General features: G+C 54.1%; 1 protein-coding gene across 43 annotated transcripts in view; it reads right to left on the bottom strand.

Annotated features, from left to right (window-relative positions):
• RRBP1 (ribosome binding protein 1) overlaps positions 1-14,380 on the bottom strand; it is a 68,411-nt gene that overhangs the window by 6,910 nt on the left and 47,121 nt on the right. For all 43 annotated transcript variants that reach the window (XM_045574171.1, XM_036419112.2, XM_036419099.2 and 40 more), the window contains 11 exons: positions 13,552-13,704; positions 12,610-12,728; positions 10,062-10,215; positions 9,041-9,179; positions 6,983-7,152; positions 6,759-6,793; positions 3,593-3,683; positions 2,730-2,822; positions 839-931; positions 675-758; positions 455-544 (listed from right to left, as the gene is read on the bottom strand). In XM_045574171.1, coding sequence (XP_045430127.1) covers positions 455-544; positions 675-758; positions 839-931; positions 2,730-2,822; positions 3,593-3,683; positions 6,759-6,793; positions 6,983-7,152; positions 9,041-9,179; positions 10,062-10,215; positions 12,610-12,728; positions 13,552-13,704 — 1,221 coding nt within the window. The remainder of the gene's footprint in view (positions 1-454; positions 545-674; positions 759-838; positions 932-2,729; positions 2,823-3,592; positions 3,684-6,758; positions 6,794-6,982; positions 7,153-9,040; positions 9,180-10,061; positions 10,216-12,609; positions 12,729-13,551; positions 13,705-14,380) is intronic.

Below are 14,380 nucleotides of genomic sequence, written 5' to 3' on the forward strand. Positions count from 1 at the left end.
GGGAATGAGGCCTGTGACCCAAATGAGGCCACAGGCCTCATCTCATCTCAGCTGAGTCTGCCAACCATGCAACCTCAGTGGCCCAGCATGAGGAGCACAGGAGGGGCCAGCACTGTTCCTGAAACCAGAGGCCACAGCTTCAAGCCAGCTGTCAGCCAAATGGTCCCGCCTTCCTTTCCCTTCCAAGACTGTTCCTTGTTTTGACCAAGTCTTTCTGTCCCCTGAGAGCAGCCCCAAACCTTCATCCCCGCCCTCATCACAGCTTAGGAGTCATGAAGACCTGGATGTCTGCCTCATTCCTTTTACCATTCAGCCAACAAAATGGGGCCAGACTGGGCAGTGACTTGCCCAAAGTCCCACCGAGCCTGCATCTGAACCTAGTACCCTGCCTCATGCCCTGCAGGCCCAGACACCCAGCCGAAAACCTAGCTAGAGGCCAGCCCTCGTGCCTTACTGTCTCTGCCAGGATGGTGCGGTACTGGTCACACTCGGCCTGCAGGCTGCTCTGGGTCTCCTCGGCCTCCCTCAGCTTGGCGGCCAGGTCCTAAGGGCAGAGGGAAGTACAGGGGTCTGCTTAGAGGTTTCTCCCGAGGCCTGATTAAACCAAAACTCCTCCCTTCCTGCGGACAGGAAAGCAAGGGGCAGCCCCACGAGGGCCTGTATGCCGTGCTTACCGAGGGCGGCTCTGTGTTCACTGGCAGCTGCTTCAGCAGCTCCGGGCCTTTCTCTTTGAGTTCTTGGAGCCACTCGGTGTAATTCTGCAATGTGAATGTGCAAAGGGGGCTCAGTGACATTCTTGATGAGCAGTGGGGTCTAAGGGAACAGCCCCCCCTTCTACCTGGTGGGCTGAGTTGGAAAGTGCTGGGAGCAGAGCCAGCAGCGCCTCCTTGGTCTGGGCCTCAGTCAGCGTGAGCTGCTTTTCAGATTCCTCCTGCAGGGGGGAAGGCGATTCTCAGACATGAAGGTTTAGGGTGACTCCCGGGGGGCGATTGCGAAGGGTGTCCCCAAAGATGCTGGGGTTTCCACCCCAGAAAGGGGAAGGAGGAGGGTCAGAGGAGGAGGTGGGCAGCTTCATGGGGTTGAATGAGGGGGCGGTTTAACCTTAGTGGCCACCTAGCCTGTGCCTACTCTATTTTAAACAGATTCAACTCTAATAAAGGGAGACAGCAGGCTGGCCCATGTGGCAGATATGGGTTAACCCAACACCTCTCCGCAGATACTCAGGCTAAATCAGTTGTCTATTTCTGAGGGGGGGTGGGGGGGTTTAAACACTAAGGGGAGGGTGGGGTCCGAGCTGCTGTGGGAAGTGACAAGGAGGCAAAGAGATGTATCTCCCAGTAGCCACCAAAGTTAGGAGCTACTGCTGGCCAGGGGTGGCGGGACACTGGCAGCATTGGGAGAGGGAGAATCAGTATTCCCACTTTGCCTTATGCCTGGGCCATGCCACACCAGCGGCCTCAGCGGTCCTCCTTAAGGCTCCTCTTCAAAACATAAGGACCAAAGTAGCTATAAAGCAAAGCCTAGGACAGCAGCGCCCCCTGGAGACAGATAACATCCCCTCTCTGCACACTGTGGGGGTGGCCACAGGAGATTTCTGGCTAAAAGTTTTTCTAATAACCACAGCAGGTGGACCTACTGCCACAGCCACATTCTCCGCACGGCCTGGGCCCAGGGGCAGCACTAGGGCGCCGCCTGGGTAAGAACTGTGGCTGCTGTTCTGCAACGTGCACACGGAGGACCATCCACAGACACCGGCTGGCCCACAGCACCCACCTGGTCTGGGTCTTAGAAGCAGACCCTTCTTGCCTCGCCAGTGACCCAGAGACAATGCCTGCCACAGACCCCAACCTCATGACCACCATTCAGGCCCCCAGTCGTGGGAGTTCGAAGCCAGAGCCCAGCTCTCGTCTTTATCTGGCTGCGTGACCACAAGCAAATCAGGTGACATCTCTAGTCATAGAGTCTGCATTTGCCACAGAAAGGCCAGGCAGGCTCTTAGGTCACCCAAGGGAGTCTAGGTACAGCTGCCACAATGGGACCCGAGGCAAGCCCTCCACCTCCCTCATCTCAGAGGCTTCCTGAAGGTTCACTGCAAAGGTCTTATAAACAGCAAACATGAGACACGATGGAGAGGCCTCCACTTGCTGCTGCTGCAGGCCAGGCCCGGCCAGAGCCTCAGCACCGGCTCCCAGTCAGAAGTGATGTGAGGGCCCGGACTCTGAGATGCCTACCTTCTCCCCAACCCGGGTTGCACAGAACCCAGGACCAACGTGGACTTCAAGGCCTACGTGCTGCCAAAGATGTCTTTCCCCTCTGTGACTTACTGCAGAGAGCAATCATAGAGCCTACTGCACCATGACTCACTGCAGAGGGCCTGAGAAAGCAGCAAGATCGGACAAAATATCAGGGTTTCAAAGCCGGCCCAATGCTGAGCTCATGGCCTCTACGGCCCATCCCTGCCCCCTAACAGCAAAGAGCCCAGGTGAGACAAGGCAACCAAAAGTACATTTACACCTGTTATCTTAGGGTGAGCTCAAGGAGGGGAGGGGAGGAAGATGCAGGAGCCGGGCACGTGTGCTGCCCTTGAGGAGGACCCGGGTGTGGATCTCTGAGATGCGCCAGGGCCAAGGCTGTACTGCGCGCAGTTTGTGAGTTCTGTGGTTGGCTAAACTACGCAGGTGCTGCTGATTGAGTCTTCACTATCAGGCTTGTCTAAGGCTGGCACTGACCTTGGCCTGGGTCAGGGAGCGCAGCTTCTCTTCGAAGGCTCTCTCCGATGAGGCCAGGGCCTCCATTGCCTTCCAGTTCTTCTCTCGGAGGTCCTGAGGGGGAAGATGTGGAACAGTCAGCAGCCAGGCGGGGCAGCATCCTACATATCCCGCAGGAGCTGCCTCGGGGGTCTCAGCAGGACAGAGCCTCCCGACCCTGCTCCCCCACAGGAGGCCTGAAAAGGGACAAAGTACCCTTCCTCTTGGGCCATACCCACTGGGCTTCTCTGGGGCAGACAACACAAGGCCAAGGTGCTGCAGCCCCCTATGGGGTGGCTGTGGCACAGGGCATGAGGAGGGTGGGCTTCTTTTCAGGGAGATGCTATTCTGGAGGAGGGAGGGCCAGCCTGGCTCCTAAGAAAAAGAGGTTCCTGTCACCAAACAGTAAGCACTGACCCCTTGGCTGGCTCTGGCCAAGCCAGGCACATAGAGGTACAAGGAGAATCTCTGGGGAGAGCAGACAGGGCTACCCGAAAAAGGCTCTGTGAGGGGCGGTTGGTGGGTAGCCGGGTGAGGAAGATACAGCCAAGGATCCTCTGCTCGCTGCCCCCTCCCTCTCCCCCACAATACAGAAGAGGAACTGCCACATTCCCTTTTCCTGACACTAGCCTCAAGATGACTGACCATGTGACCCCAGCAAAGTGGCCAATCAGACATCTCTGTCCTCATGAGGGTTCCGTTTCAGGACACGTGACCCAAGCTGATCTAAGGGGATGGACCCCACAGGCAGGCTTTCAGCAGTGACCAGCACAATGCAATGGCATGTAAAGAGGCTGCTAGCGTGTGTGTCCCCCCTCCCCCACATACACATGCCCAATACTCACATTGTTCTTCACTTTCTGCTGCTCAACCGCCTCTTTGAGCTCCGTGGCCTCCTTTTCCAGACATGATACCTGGGACTCCAATTCCTTGAGGCTGAAAGGAAATAGTGGGGTCACTGTGGGCTCTGAGGGCACACAACGTCCACAGTCTTGTCTTGGGAGGGATCCTTCCTCTGGGTGCCCACCCTAGCCAGGAGCACCTCCCACTCCCGACTTTCCCAGGGCACAGACTTTTGGGAAAGACCAAACTGCCACCCGCTCCCCTCACTCATCCTATGTGCGCAGGGACCAGGGTGCAGGCCTCAGAGGCCACCAGAGTCCCACTTAATGACTATGGCCACTGAGACCGCAGGGGCAGAGCAGCCACGGGGGCCAGAGCAGGGATGGGCCATGACAGTAGGGCTTTCAGAGAAGCTTTTCCTCTAATGCACATGTGTCAAACACAAGGCCCGCGGGCCAAATCCGTCCCGCCAGGCCTTGCAATGTGGCCCGCACCACGCTGTCATCACTGCACTCTGCTGCGTTTCCATCACAATGACAGTTTATGACTGTTCAGTAAACCATTCGGCCCGCGATTTAGGCTGGATTTTAGATTTTGGCCCCTTCTCTGATTGAGTTCGACACCCCTACTCTAATGAAACAAACCCACTGCCTGGTTACATGGCTCTTGATTAACATGGTCCTGCTCCGAACCCACCGAACTTGTCAGCTGGTCCTTTCTCCGAGGACATCTGGGCTATAGATTCATGTGGCGCCTGCACACCCAGAGACTCAGCACACACAACTATTCTTGGCATCTGACTGCGTACAGCAGGACCATCCTTTGTCCAAAACCTAATTCTGTGGGACCCAAGGACTCCTCCTGCAGTCTGTGCCCTTGGTGAGGCCCCCAGACACCACAGGGTTGGCAAGATGTAGGCATAATCTTTTCACCCTTCTTCCAGACGCAGTGGCCCAGTGGGCTTTGTCCAATCCCATCATCTAGAAAGTGAAAGGCTGAAACTATAACTGTACTAGCTGTTCTGAGGAATGGGCTTCACATGGACACTCGGATATGTCATCTTGTGCACTGCATTAAGATTTAGAACGGCCTGGCTGGTGTTTCTCAGTGGTTGGAGTGTCGACCCACACCATGCACTGAAGGGTCACCAGGTTGATTCCCAGACAAGGGCAATCCCTGGTCCCCATGGGTGTGTGTGCAAGAGGCAACCAATTAAGTGTCTAACACATCAATGTTTCTCTCTCTCCCCCTCTCCTCCCTCATTCCCTTTTACTCTCTCTGATAAACAATGGAAAAAATACCCTCAGGTGAGGATTAAAAAAAAAAAGAAGAAGCCTCACCAAGGACTCCTACCAGAGGGCTGCCAGGGCCACAGGAAGGGGGCGGGGGAGGGGGCAGGGAGGGAGGGAGATATAGATTTGTACTTCTTATTGTGGGCAACTACCAAAAACACTTTTATGACCACTATTCTAATGCATATTAGGAGCAGCCACAATTCCAGCATGAGCCAAGCATGCTGGTTGTCCCAACCTCTCTCTCTGGGATTGGACATTCACTATAAACCAACCACCTCATATTTTAATTCCAAATACAGTTTGCACCTGGCCTTAAAGACAGTTGTTGACTTCTTATATGCTGGTTTCAGGCCCACAGCAACTTGATACCACCCTCCAAACTCCTACCTGGGACCCCTCACACCCTCACAGCAGCATTATGCAACAGCCTGCCTCCAGGAGGGCCCCCAAAAGAACAAGGCCCTGAGGAAGAAGACTCAGCAGACCACTGTCCGAGTTCTAGACTGTCTGGGGCTAGATATCTCAATTCCACCCCAGAACAGAATGGCCTGGCCTAGATATAACTTTCGAAAACATGTCTAAGAAGGAAGTTAAAAAAATTTTTTCTGCTAAACAACACATCTGCATGATGTAAAGAATAGGAATGACCCCATTTGTACCGAGACTAAAGTACCCTAGAAAGTCGATGCATGGCCAGAATCTGACCTTAAAATACAATAGCAATGCCCCAGCTGGAGTGGCTCAGTGGATAGAGTGTTGGCATGCAGACTGAAAGGTCCTGGGTTCAATTCCAGTCAAGGGCACGTGCTGGGTTATGGGCTCGATCCCCAGTAGGGGGCGTGCAGGAGGCAGCCGATCCATGATTCTCTCTCATGATGGATATTTCCCTCTCCCCCCCTCTCCCTTCCTCTCTGAAATCAACAAATCTATATCTATATTTTTAAAATACAACAGCAAAGACCTTTCTATTCCAACAAATACCATGAGAAACAAAGACACACCCCCCCCCCCCCCAACCTTTCTGGAAAAGGAAGTTGGACAGGGTTTGATTATGGGTGCTGCAAGGCATTTTGGGCCCTCTGGGCAACTGGCTTCCTTTCCTCAGCCCCAAACCCTGGAGCCTGAGGCCAGGGAACATGGGCCATGGGCTAGGAGGTACAAGGAGATGACTCACTGTTAGCAGCAGCGAGAGCAAAAGCTATCCTCCCTGATTCACCCCCACATGCCTGTTCTGTGGACCCCTGAGCCAGGGCTCACCTCCTGAGCCTCTGGACATCTGCTAAGAGACACATACCCCAGATGTGTCCCAAGGACTCTGGCCCCCCTGACCTGAGCCACCTCACCCAGATGTGGGCTCTGGCCTTAACAACAGCAAACACTCCCTGAGCACCACCTGATGCTGGGCCAACACAGGGAAAACAAGGTCTGCTAGCAGTGAAATGACTCTTCGACTTGGTCAGCTCTGAACTGTACTGACGTCCCAGATCTGTGCAAAAAGCCTGGGCCACCTCCCACATTCTTCATTCAGGCTGTGCAACCATCTTTCTATTTGATTTATGACTTAAGTCTCTAAAGTCTGTAGACAGAGAACTGCTGACCAACGAGCCCCTCCCAATCGAGAGATGGGTAGATGGCAGGAGGCACCTGGCACTCTCTACATAGATCAGTCCTGCTCCTTGAGAGAAGGCAAGGACCTATTTGCTGCCTTCTTTCCTGACCAGGCCTCTCCTGTCACTGAGGGATGGAGAAAGGCAGGGGCCTCTGAAAGGGGCTCCTTCCAGGGGAGCTGTGTGTCCTACTGATGGCCCCAGCTCCTAGGGTCCAGGGGCACCCTGTGCTGAGGCTGCAGCCCTCCACCTCCACCTCCACTTACCGTGCCTGCTGCTGGTCGGCCTCCACTTGGCTGGCCTGGAATGAGAGACAGAGAGCTCCTTAGTCCCTGTGAGTCTCACTTCACTTGGCAACTGGTGGTTGGGGAGGGGATTTGCTCGCATCACTCTACACAGTGATGGTGATGGTGGTGTCCAGGTCGAGTTCAGAACTCGATGGCATTCTCCCTCCCCTCCTGTCAGCCCCAGGAAGGAAGTGCCAGCTGACCTGGGCATCCCGGGCCTGGCCTGCCTCCAGCAGGGCTTCGATGGATCGGATTCTCTCTGTGAGCTGTGAGTTTTCTGCCCTGGACTCCTTGAGCTGCCCATGTAGACCACTCAGCTCCTCGCACTTGCTCTTCACCTCTGCCTCGGAGGACTGTAATTTGCTGTGCAGCTCTGGGCCAGAAGGGGAGCAAGGGCAGGTCAGGGGCAGCAAATTCCCGGGCTGAGCACCATGCCTGCCCCTCAGCACACAGGCACCGAGAACTCCTTGCCTCTTCCGTGTGTCTGGGGTTTAAGACTTACTTCTGACCTCTGGGCATCTCATTAGCTACTGAAGAAAGTCACACCCTGGCTTTGTTCTCAAGGACTTGCTAGGATAGAATAAAATGCCTTCAGAGCACTCGTGGGAAAATGATGAAAATCTAGAATGGATTTCAGTTGCAGTTTCTAAAAATTGGTTCTCTATGAGACTGGCTCATATTAGCTGAGATTAAGGACAGGGGTCTTCTGGGGGTGTCCTTCCTTGATGACCTCAGGTAAGTCCCATGGTTCTAAATGTAATCCACATGTCTATGACTCTGCAAAGTCCCAAAGCTCTGGTATCATCCCCACACCAAGGCTCAGCTGCCTGACACTTTCACATGAAGCTCTGCTTAGGCAACTCAAATCCAGCACTCCAACCTCCCCATTCAGGTTGCTCTGCTTTCCTGGGCTCCCACCTCTCTCTCCTCTTCCAGGCCTATGGATTCTACATCTACTGTCTGCCAAGTCCATCATTCCCTCACAAGCACTATTTCCTTTTGAGCTGAATGACTGCAAGAGTCCCCTGGGCCACTCTTCCCTTCCAGTCTGTTCTCAACCCACCATCCAAGCATCCAGAAGTGCAAATGGGACCATGCCATCCCAACCCTTCCATCACTGAACACTGCACCCAAACTCTTCACAGGGCAGGTCACCCATCTGACCCCACACAGACCACTTGCTTTCTTGCTTCAGTTACTCGCTGACCTTCTACTTCTTGTACAGACTAAGTTCAAGTTCTCATTTGCAGGAGTGCTTTGCTTACCATTCTACCCCTTCCTTCCATTCTCCATATCTCAGCTTACACACCTGCACCCTTCCCCAACTGCCAATTCTAAAGCCACACCTGGCGATGAGAGGAGGGGTCAGCAAAGCCCAGGGACCACCCATTTTTGTAAATAAAGCTTTATTGAAACTTAGCCAGACCTGTCTGTTTATATAATGTCTGGAGCTGCTCTACACTATGGCAGCAAAGCTGAGCAGTTGTGACAGATACCATCTGGCCTATAGAACCCAAAATATTTACTATCTGGCTCTTCAGAGAAACAGCTGCCAACCCTGCTCTAGGTTCATGCTATTTGAAATCTGATGAGCACAGACTGTCTGACCCTGTCGACATGTGTCTATCTACCTATGTCTGTCTCTCCTGCTGGAACATCGCACAGATGCCCACTGCTTCACCCCTGGCCATGCCCTGGGTACCCACAGCAGTGTTCAGCCCATGGCAGTCGCTTAGAAAATACTGAGCAAGTGGCCATGGAGCTGTCGCTGACCTTGTCTGTCGTCTTTCTCTAAGGGCCTTGGGTGCCCCTGACTTCGCCATCCCCTCCTGATTGTTAAGCAGATTTGTAAGCACAGAGGGACCACAGACCCACCTTCCAAACCTGGCCTCTTGAGCTAACTGAGCCGGGAGAGCCAGAAGGTCCAGCTGAGAAAGCCAGCAATGTCCTCAGGAGCCTCGGCTCCCCCACAGCAAACAAGGCTGGAGACAGCAGCACCTTCAGCCATTACCCAAGCCTTAAAGGCTATCCCCCCTCCCCCCATCCTCCCCACACCCTGCTTTTATAACTTCCACCCCTCACAAACTCCAGCCCAATCCAACTCTCCCATGGGGTGAGCCTCACCCCTACACCTCATCTGTCCACTGACAAGGCACAATCCCTGCCTCACATACTAACAGGACTGGCTCTCTTTATGGTTCTGGCCCCTGCACAGACCCTAACCACCCTGCCTGGGCCTCCACGCCAAGCCTCGCCCTCACCGGCCAGCTGCTGCTGCTGCTGCTGGGCCTTCTCAGCATCTGCCCGGAGATTGGCGTGGCTGGTCTGTGAGCGGCAGAGCTCCCGGCTGACCTCGTCCAGGCGCTTCTGCAGGGCCTCCTCACTCTCCTTGTGAGACGCCTGGGGAGTGGGCAGAGGGAAAAGAGCCATGAGGATACAGAAGGGAGATCAGACTCTCAGCTGGCTCTGAGGTCACGCAGAACAACCTCCCATCCACCCCGACGACCTTGTTAAAACTGAATTTCTCAAGTCAGTTCATCCACTGGGTAAAGCCAGGAGCCCTTGAGGAGCTGGCTCAGGGTGAAGGACCCTCAGGTGAAAAAGGAAAAAAGCCCATTTTCATTTCAGCATGACACAGAGAGATGCTTCCTACAACGGAAACCCCCAGGCTAACGTGGCGGTTTCCTGAGGGGCCTTCGTACAGATCGCATTTACTGAGCTCTTTCTCTGTGCAAGACACTGTTCTAGGCACTGTGTGCGAGCCACATGGTTAATCCTCAGCCACCCAAGACAGGTGCTTCTGTCACGCTTATATTACAGATAAAATAAAGCCCGCAGGAGACACTAAGGGCCTCAATGTCAATTCCATGCCCTGGTCTCCCTCACCACCAGTGGCCAGCCACTCCCAGAATCTTTGGTGTCAAGAATGGAAGGTTGAAATCTTGCCAGTGTGTGAACTTAGGGTAGTTGCTTAACTTCTCTATGCCTTGAATTTCTTTATGGGTAAATTCCAGATAGTAACAGAACTACCTCACAGGGTTACAATAAGAATCAGCTAAGGTAATGCTTGTAAAGTGCTTAGAACAATGTGTAGCCCACAGGAAGCTATCACTATTACGCACAAGGCCAAGGTTGACGGTTCCAGCTCCCATCCTGCCTGAGTCTCCAGCTCAGTCATGGCTGGAAGGACTCTGTGTGGCTGGGCAGCCCTGGCCCGTCCCTGCTCCAGTCCCAGGCTAGGTGGGTGAACAATGCACTGAAGTGGCTGCCACTCTGACTCACCTGTAGCTGCAGGACCTGCTTCTCAAAGGCAGCTGCTTTGGCCTCCAGAGCCTTCCGCTGCTGCTCCTCCTGCCGAGCCACCTCCGACTTCTCCACCAGCTCCTTGCTCACTTTGCCGAGCTCCTGCCGGAGCTTGGCCAGCTCCGCGTTCTGCCTACAAGACAGTCACCAGCCCCCAACTGACAGACAGAAGAGGGCTCGAGTCAGCTCTTGCCGGCCCCGAGAGCTGCCCCTGGCTGACTGGGACCGTGATAGGAGCCCTCCCTCCGGGCCAGCTGCTCTTTCCTAAGTAGCTGCCTGAATCTTGGAGCTATCACTAAGCCCCTCCTGCATTATCAGACAGGTGGGGGTTTACCAGCATGGTGTGTGGACCAGAGAGAGCGAAGAGTAAAATGTGCACTGTAAGATCCCATAGACACTCCTCCCAGACATCTGGGAATTCAGATAGAAAAAGGTAAGACACATTTTTCCTCATTACCAGCCAGGGTCCAAACAAGCCCTGGGATGCAGGCTGCCTTGCCTGGACCCCTGCAGGGCTGGGGGCAGCAGCCCATGGGAGTCCTGTTTCACTGGAGGCCACCCGAAGCGGGAGGCTGAGGCCCTTCACAGAACAGAGCTCTCAACACTTCATTAAAGGTGGATCTCAGGACCAGGGAGAAGTTCAGGAGGGAGGAAAGGATACGTGATTGACAGGGAAAAGGGGGCAACTCAACACCTGCCTTCCCTAGAGTGAAGAGGTAATCAGCATGCCGGCCTCCTTCACTAGACACCTCTTCAAGACAGCACCGACGGCCCAGCCAAGGGACAGCACCAGACAAGACTGTCCACAAGCCTGGAGGCAGGGAACCTGGCCAAGACCAGCTCTATCTGCTGCTGGGGTGAGAGAGTTCCACCTCTGAACTGGGGTTTCCTCATCTGAACTAGGGAGGCCATCCAAAGCCCTCTGTGGACCATCTGCTCAGGTTTGACAGCACCAAGATCCAAGACTGGAGACCTAGCTGGTTTGGATTAATGGAAAAAGAGCGTTGGCCTGCAGGCTCAAGGGTCCCAGGTTTGATTCTGGTCAAGGGCATGTACCTTGGTTGCGGGCACATCCCCAGTAGGAGGTGTGCAGGAGGCAACTGATAGATGTTTCTCTCTCATCGGTGTTTCTAACTCTCTATCCCTCTCCCTTCCTCTCTGTAAAAAATCAATAAAATATATATTTTTTAAAATATCCAAGACTGAAGAGCTCATGGGAACCACTAGACTCCAGGACCTGGATGAAAGTGGGAGGCTGGGCAGGCAGCTCCTTGGGACTGATATGCAGCTAGGGAGGGGCCTGGGAACACCCATCCACATGGGCAGATCTCCCACAAATTGACAGAGTCAGCAGCTGCCTCCTCAGGACCTCAGGTCTCCATCCTTTGGAGCTTTCTCCAGGAGAGAGGCCACAGCAAACTCTACGCGAGGGGACGCCAGAGTGCGCCTCCATCACATGTTCACCTTCAGCTGTGGCTGCCAAGAAGAACCTGACACAAACCTCCAATCCGCCAAAGGGCCAGGGTGGAGATGAGATGTCTACACACCCAGAGGGGTCCTCCAGAGGAAAGAAACCGGCCTGGGGAGGGTAGCCTTTGGCTCTCACTCCATGCTAGGAGGCCCACCAGCAAAACAGACGTGCAGGCACTGATTTGCCTCCCTGGTCTATATCTTGGGCCAACACTGTCCCCTGGACTTCCAGCTAAAACACCCACTGAGGGTGCCCGGGCTCTGCCTAAGCCAGTTCTCCTCTTAGCAAAAGGAGATGCTCTGGGGACAACAAAGATCTCCAGAAAGTCCCTTCAGGATGCTTCAGGCCAAGAGGAGGCAAAGAAATTGAATCAAAAGAAAATACAGGGGCCTTCCTCCAAGAACATGGTTGAGACTCTGTACTGCCCACTGAGGTCGCTCACTTGCTGTGGACTTGCTAGCATTTCCATCCTGAGAGGCAACGCGAAGATCAAGAACTCTGCTAAACAGGCCAGGTTGGTGTGCTGTGAAGCAGTACTTGTCACCAATGCATCGAAAACAAATGTCCCTCCAGCACAGACCTCGTTCCCAGTGGAGAATCAAAGCGTTCACGCCCACAGCAGATCCTTACACCACATCAAACTCTGATCTTGGACAATCCACTCAGGCTTGATACTCTAGGTCACAATCAGGAGTTTTTAAAAGCCTCAAAACAGGATGTTGTGAAGATAGACATGGGAATAGTATCTGCTCGTCCAGGAAAGCAGACGCTGGCACCAGCGAGAGCCTGAGGGGCACTTGATCACAGGGCTCACCCCTCCCTGCAGTCTGACCACAGGAGAGGTTGCCAGCCAAGCGTTGGAAGGGCTCAGCTGCTCAGAACCAGGTAAGAGGAGTATGAGGCTGGAGATTAAAATCGGAGGTGTAGAAGTGCCCAGCAGTCCCAGATCCAGTAAGAAACTAGAGTGCACTTGCAGAAGGCTCGGGGACCCTTCCCCGCTCCAGAGGCCCTCTGGGCTGTGCTGCTGCCAAATCCGACTGGGAGCGCTGAGCTTACTTGCTTTCCACCTGGCTAGTGGCTTGGTTCAAGGCGTCCCTCAGAATGGAATTCTCCTGCTGCAGGCGGGCCAGCTGTGTGTTGGGGCCATTCTCCAGCTGTTCCTGCAGTGTCCGGACCTAAAACCATTGATGGGTATCAGTGCTGCTTGGCCTTACAGGGAGCTGACTTCTGGAGCCAGATTAGTGAGATAACAAGCCTGCAGACAAAACCCCAAGGGCTTGCTTCCCCACATGAGGTGGGCAGGACCCCTAAGAACAAGAGTCTGGAAACTGAACAGCTCTAGCATAAGGAGCTCAGAGCCAATAGTGACCTCCCAACCACACACCTCCTCTCTCCCCTGAGGCCTCCTGGCAGCAAAGTGCTCAGCCCAGAGTACCAGACATGCTCCACACACTCTGCCTGAGGTCTGAGACAAAGGGCACAGCCATGGTCATAGCCTAAAACTACCCAGGAAGCCTGGGATCCTGCCTCTGGCCTCCTGTGGCCCACCATGAGTAGAGCACAGGTTTGAGAAGATGAGGTCCAGTGCTCTGACTCCGTAGGCCAAGCTGGACATGCCTCCCCTGGCCCCATTCAGAGCCTTTTGCTTTAGGTGATTTTTCCAACCTCAAGTGGAAAAGGCAGAGCTTTACTCTAGGATCACATGGATGCTGAGAACTGGACCCACAGGCACTCAGGAGACAGGACATGGGGCTGGCCACTTGGGAACAGACAATTTTCAAAAAGAACTCTTCAAATTTTATGTTACATTTTCCTAGTAGTTAGTATCATTAAATATACAATGCAGGCTGGCTGCCACTATCTGGCCAGATAAAAACAGTTGTTTCCTTCAAAAACAAATCAGATTCTATAGACTCACCCATACCCCCACCCCTGAGGGCACCCTCAAATGCCCTTTGTGACCACTCCAGCCCTCCTTGACCCTACACCACTGCTCACCTTGCCCTGTAGCTCTTGCACCTCCTTCATGTGATCCCGGTAGCTGGCCTGCATTCGGGCCTGCACGGCTGTCATCTCCTGATCTTTGGCCACCAGCTGCTTTTTCACCTTGGCCTCTCCAGCTGCTGCCTTTGCCTTTTCTGCTGCCAACTCCTGGAGAAAGCAGAGAGCCAGTTAAGCAGGTACAGGAGCTTGTCAGATAGGACAGAGGTCATCAGAACCCAGAGCATCAGAACCCTGGGGCTAGGGCTCAGAGGAGCTTCCGAAACAGAGCACAAGACCCCGTCTCCTGAATTCCGACAGATCCACGCTAGCCACAGCAGACAGCAAGCAGGAGACAAGAGGTTACCAGGAAACCCTGCTGGCTTGACCAGCTAAGGGCTGGATGTCAGGCCTTGGCCATAATGGATATGGACACCAGCAAGAGCTGAGTAAACACTATTCTCTTCCTAGGCTCTCCAGGGACACTTGTTCAGCTCCACTGGGACTACAACCCTCCAGTTGGCATGGTCCCTGACATCCAGGCCCCAGAACACCTACCTCTACAAACCTGGACTGACAGGCTCCGAGTTGATGGCTGGGGTGGGGACACTGCCCATCCTATCATGGCTTGGGGATCAGCCCCACTCCTAGAGGGCCCGTTCTGTGTGGGAAGCTACTCAATCCTCCTTGGGGAAATGTCTGCTCTGGGCAGTGTCGGATACCACAATGAATACAGGATGTGAGTCCACAGGGTCACAGAAAGTGGGAGGAACAAAAAGTTGCCCCACTCCTCTGGCTAGCCCAGCTCCTCTAAAGCAGGGCAGGGCAACTTTGTGGTAACTCATAG

Source organism: Pipistrellus kuhlii, unplaced genomic scaffold (assembly GCF_014108245.1).
Source record: "Pipistrellus kuhlii isolate mPipKuh1 unplaced genomic scaffold, mPipKuh1.p scaffold_m20_p_6, whole genome shotgun sequence".
Taxonomy (NCBI): domain Eukaryota; kingdom Metazoa; phylum Chordata; class Mammalia; order Chiroptera; family Vespertilionidae; genus Pipistrellus; species Pipistrellus kuhlii.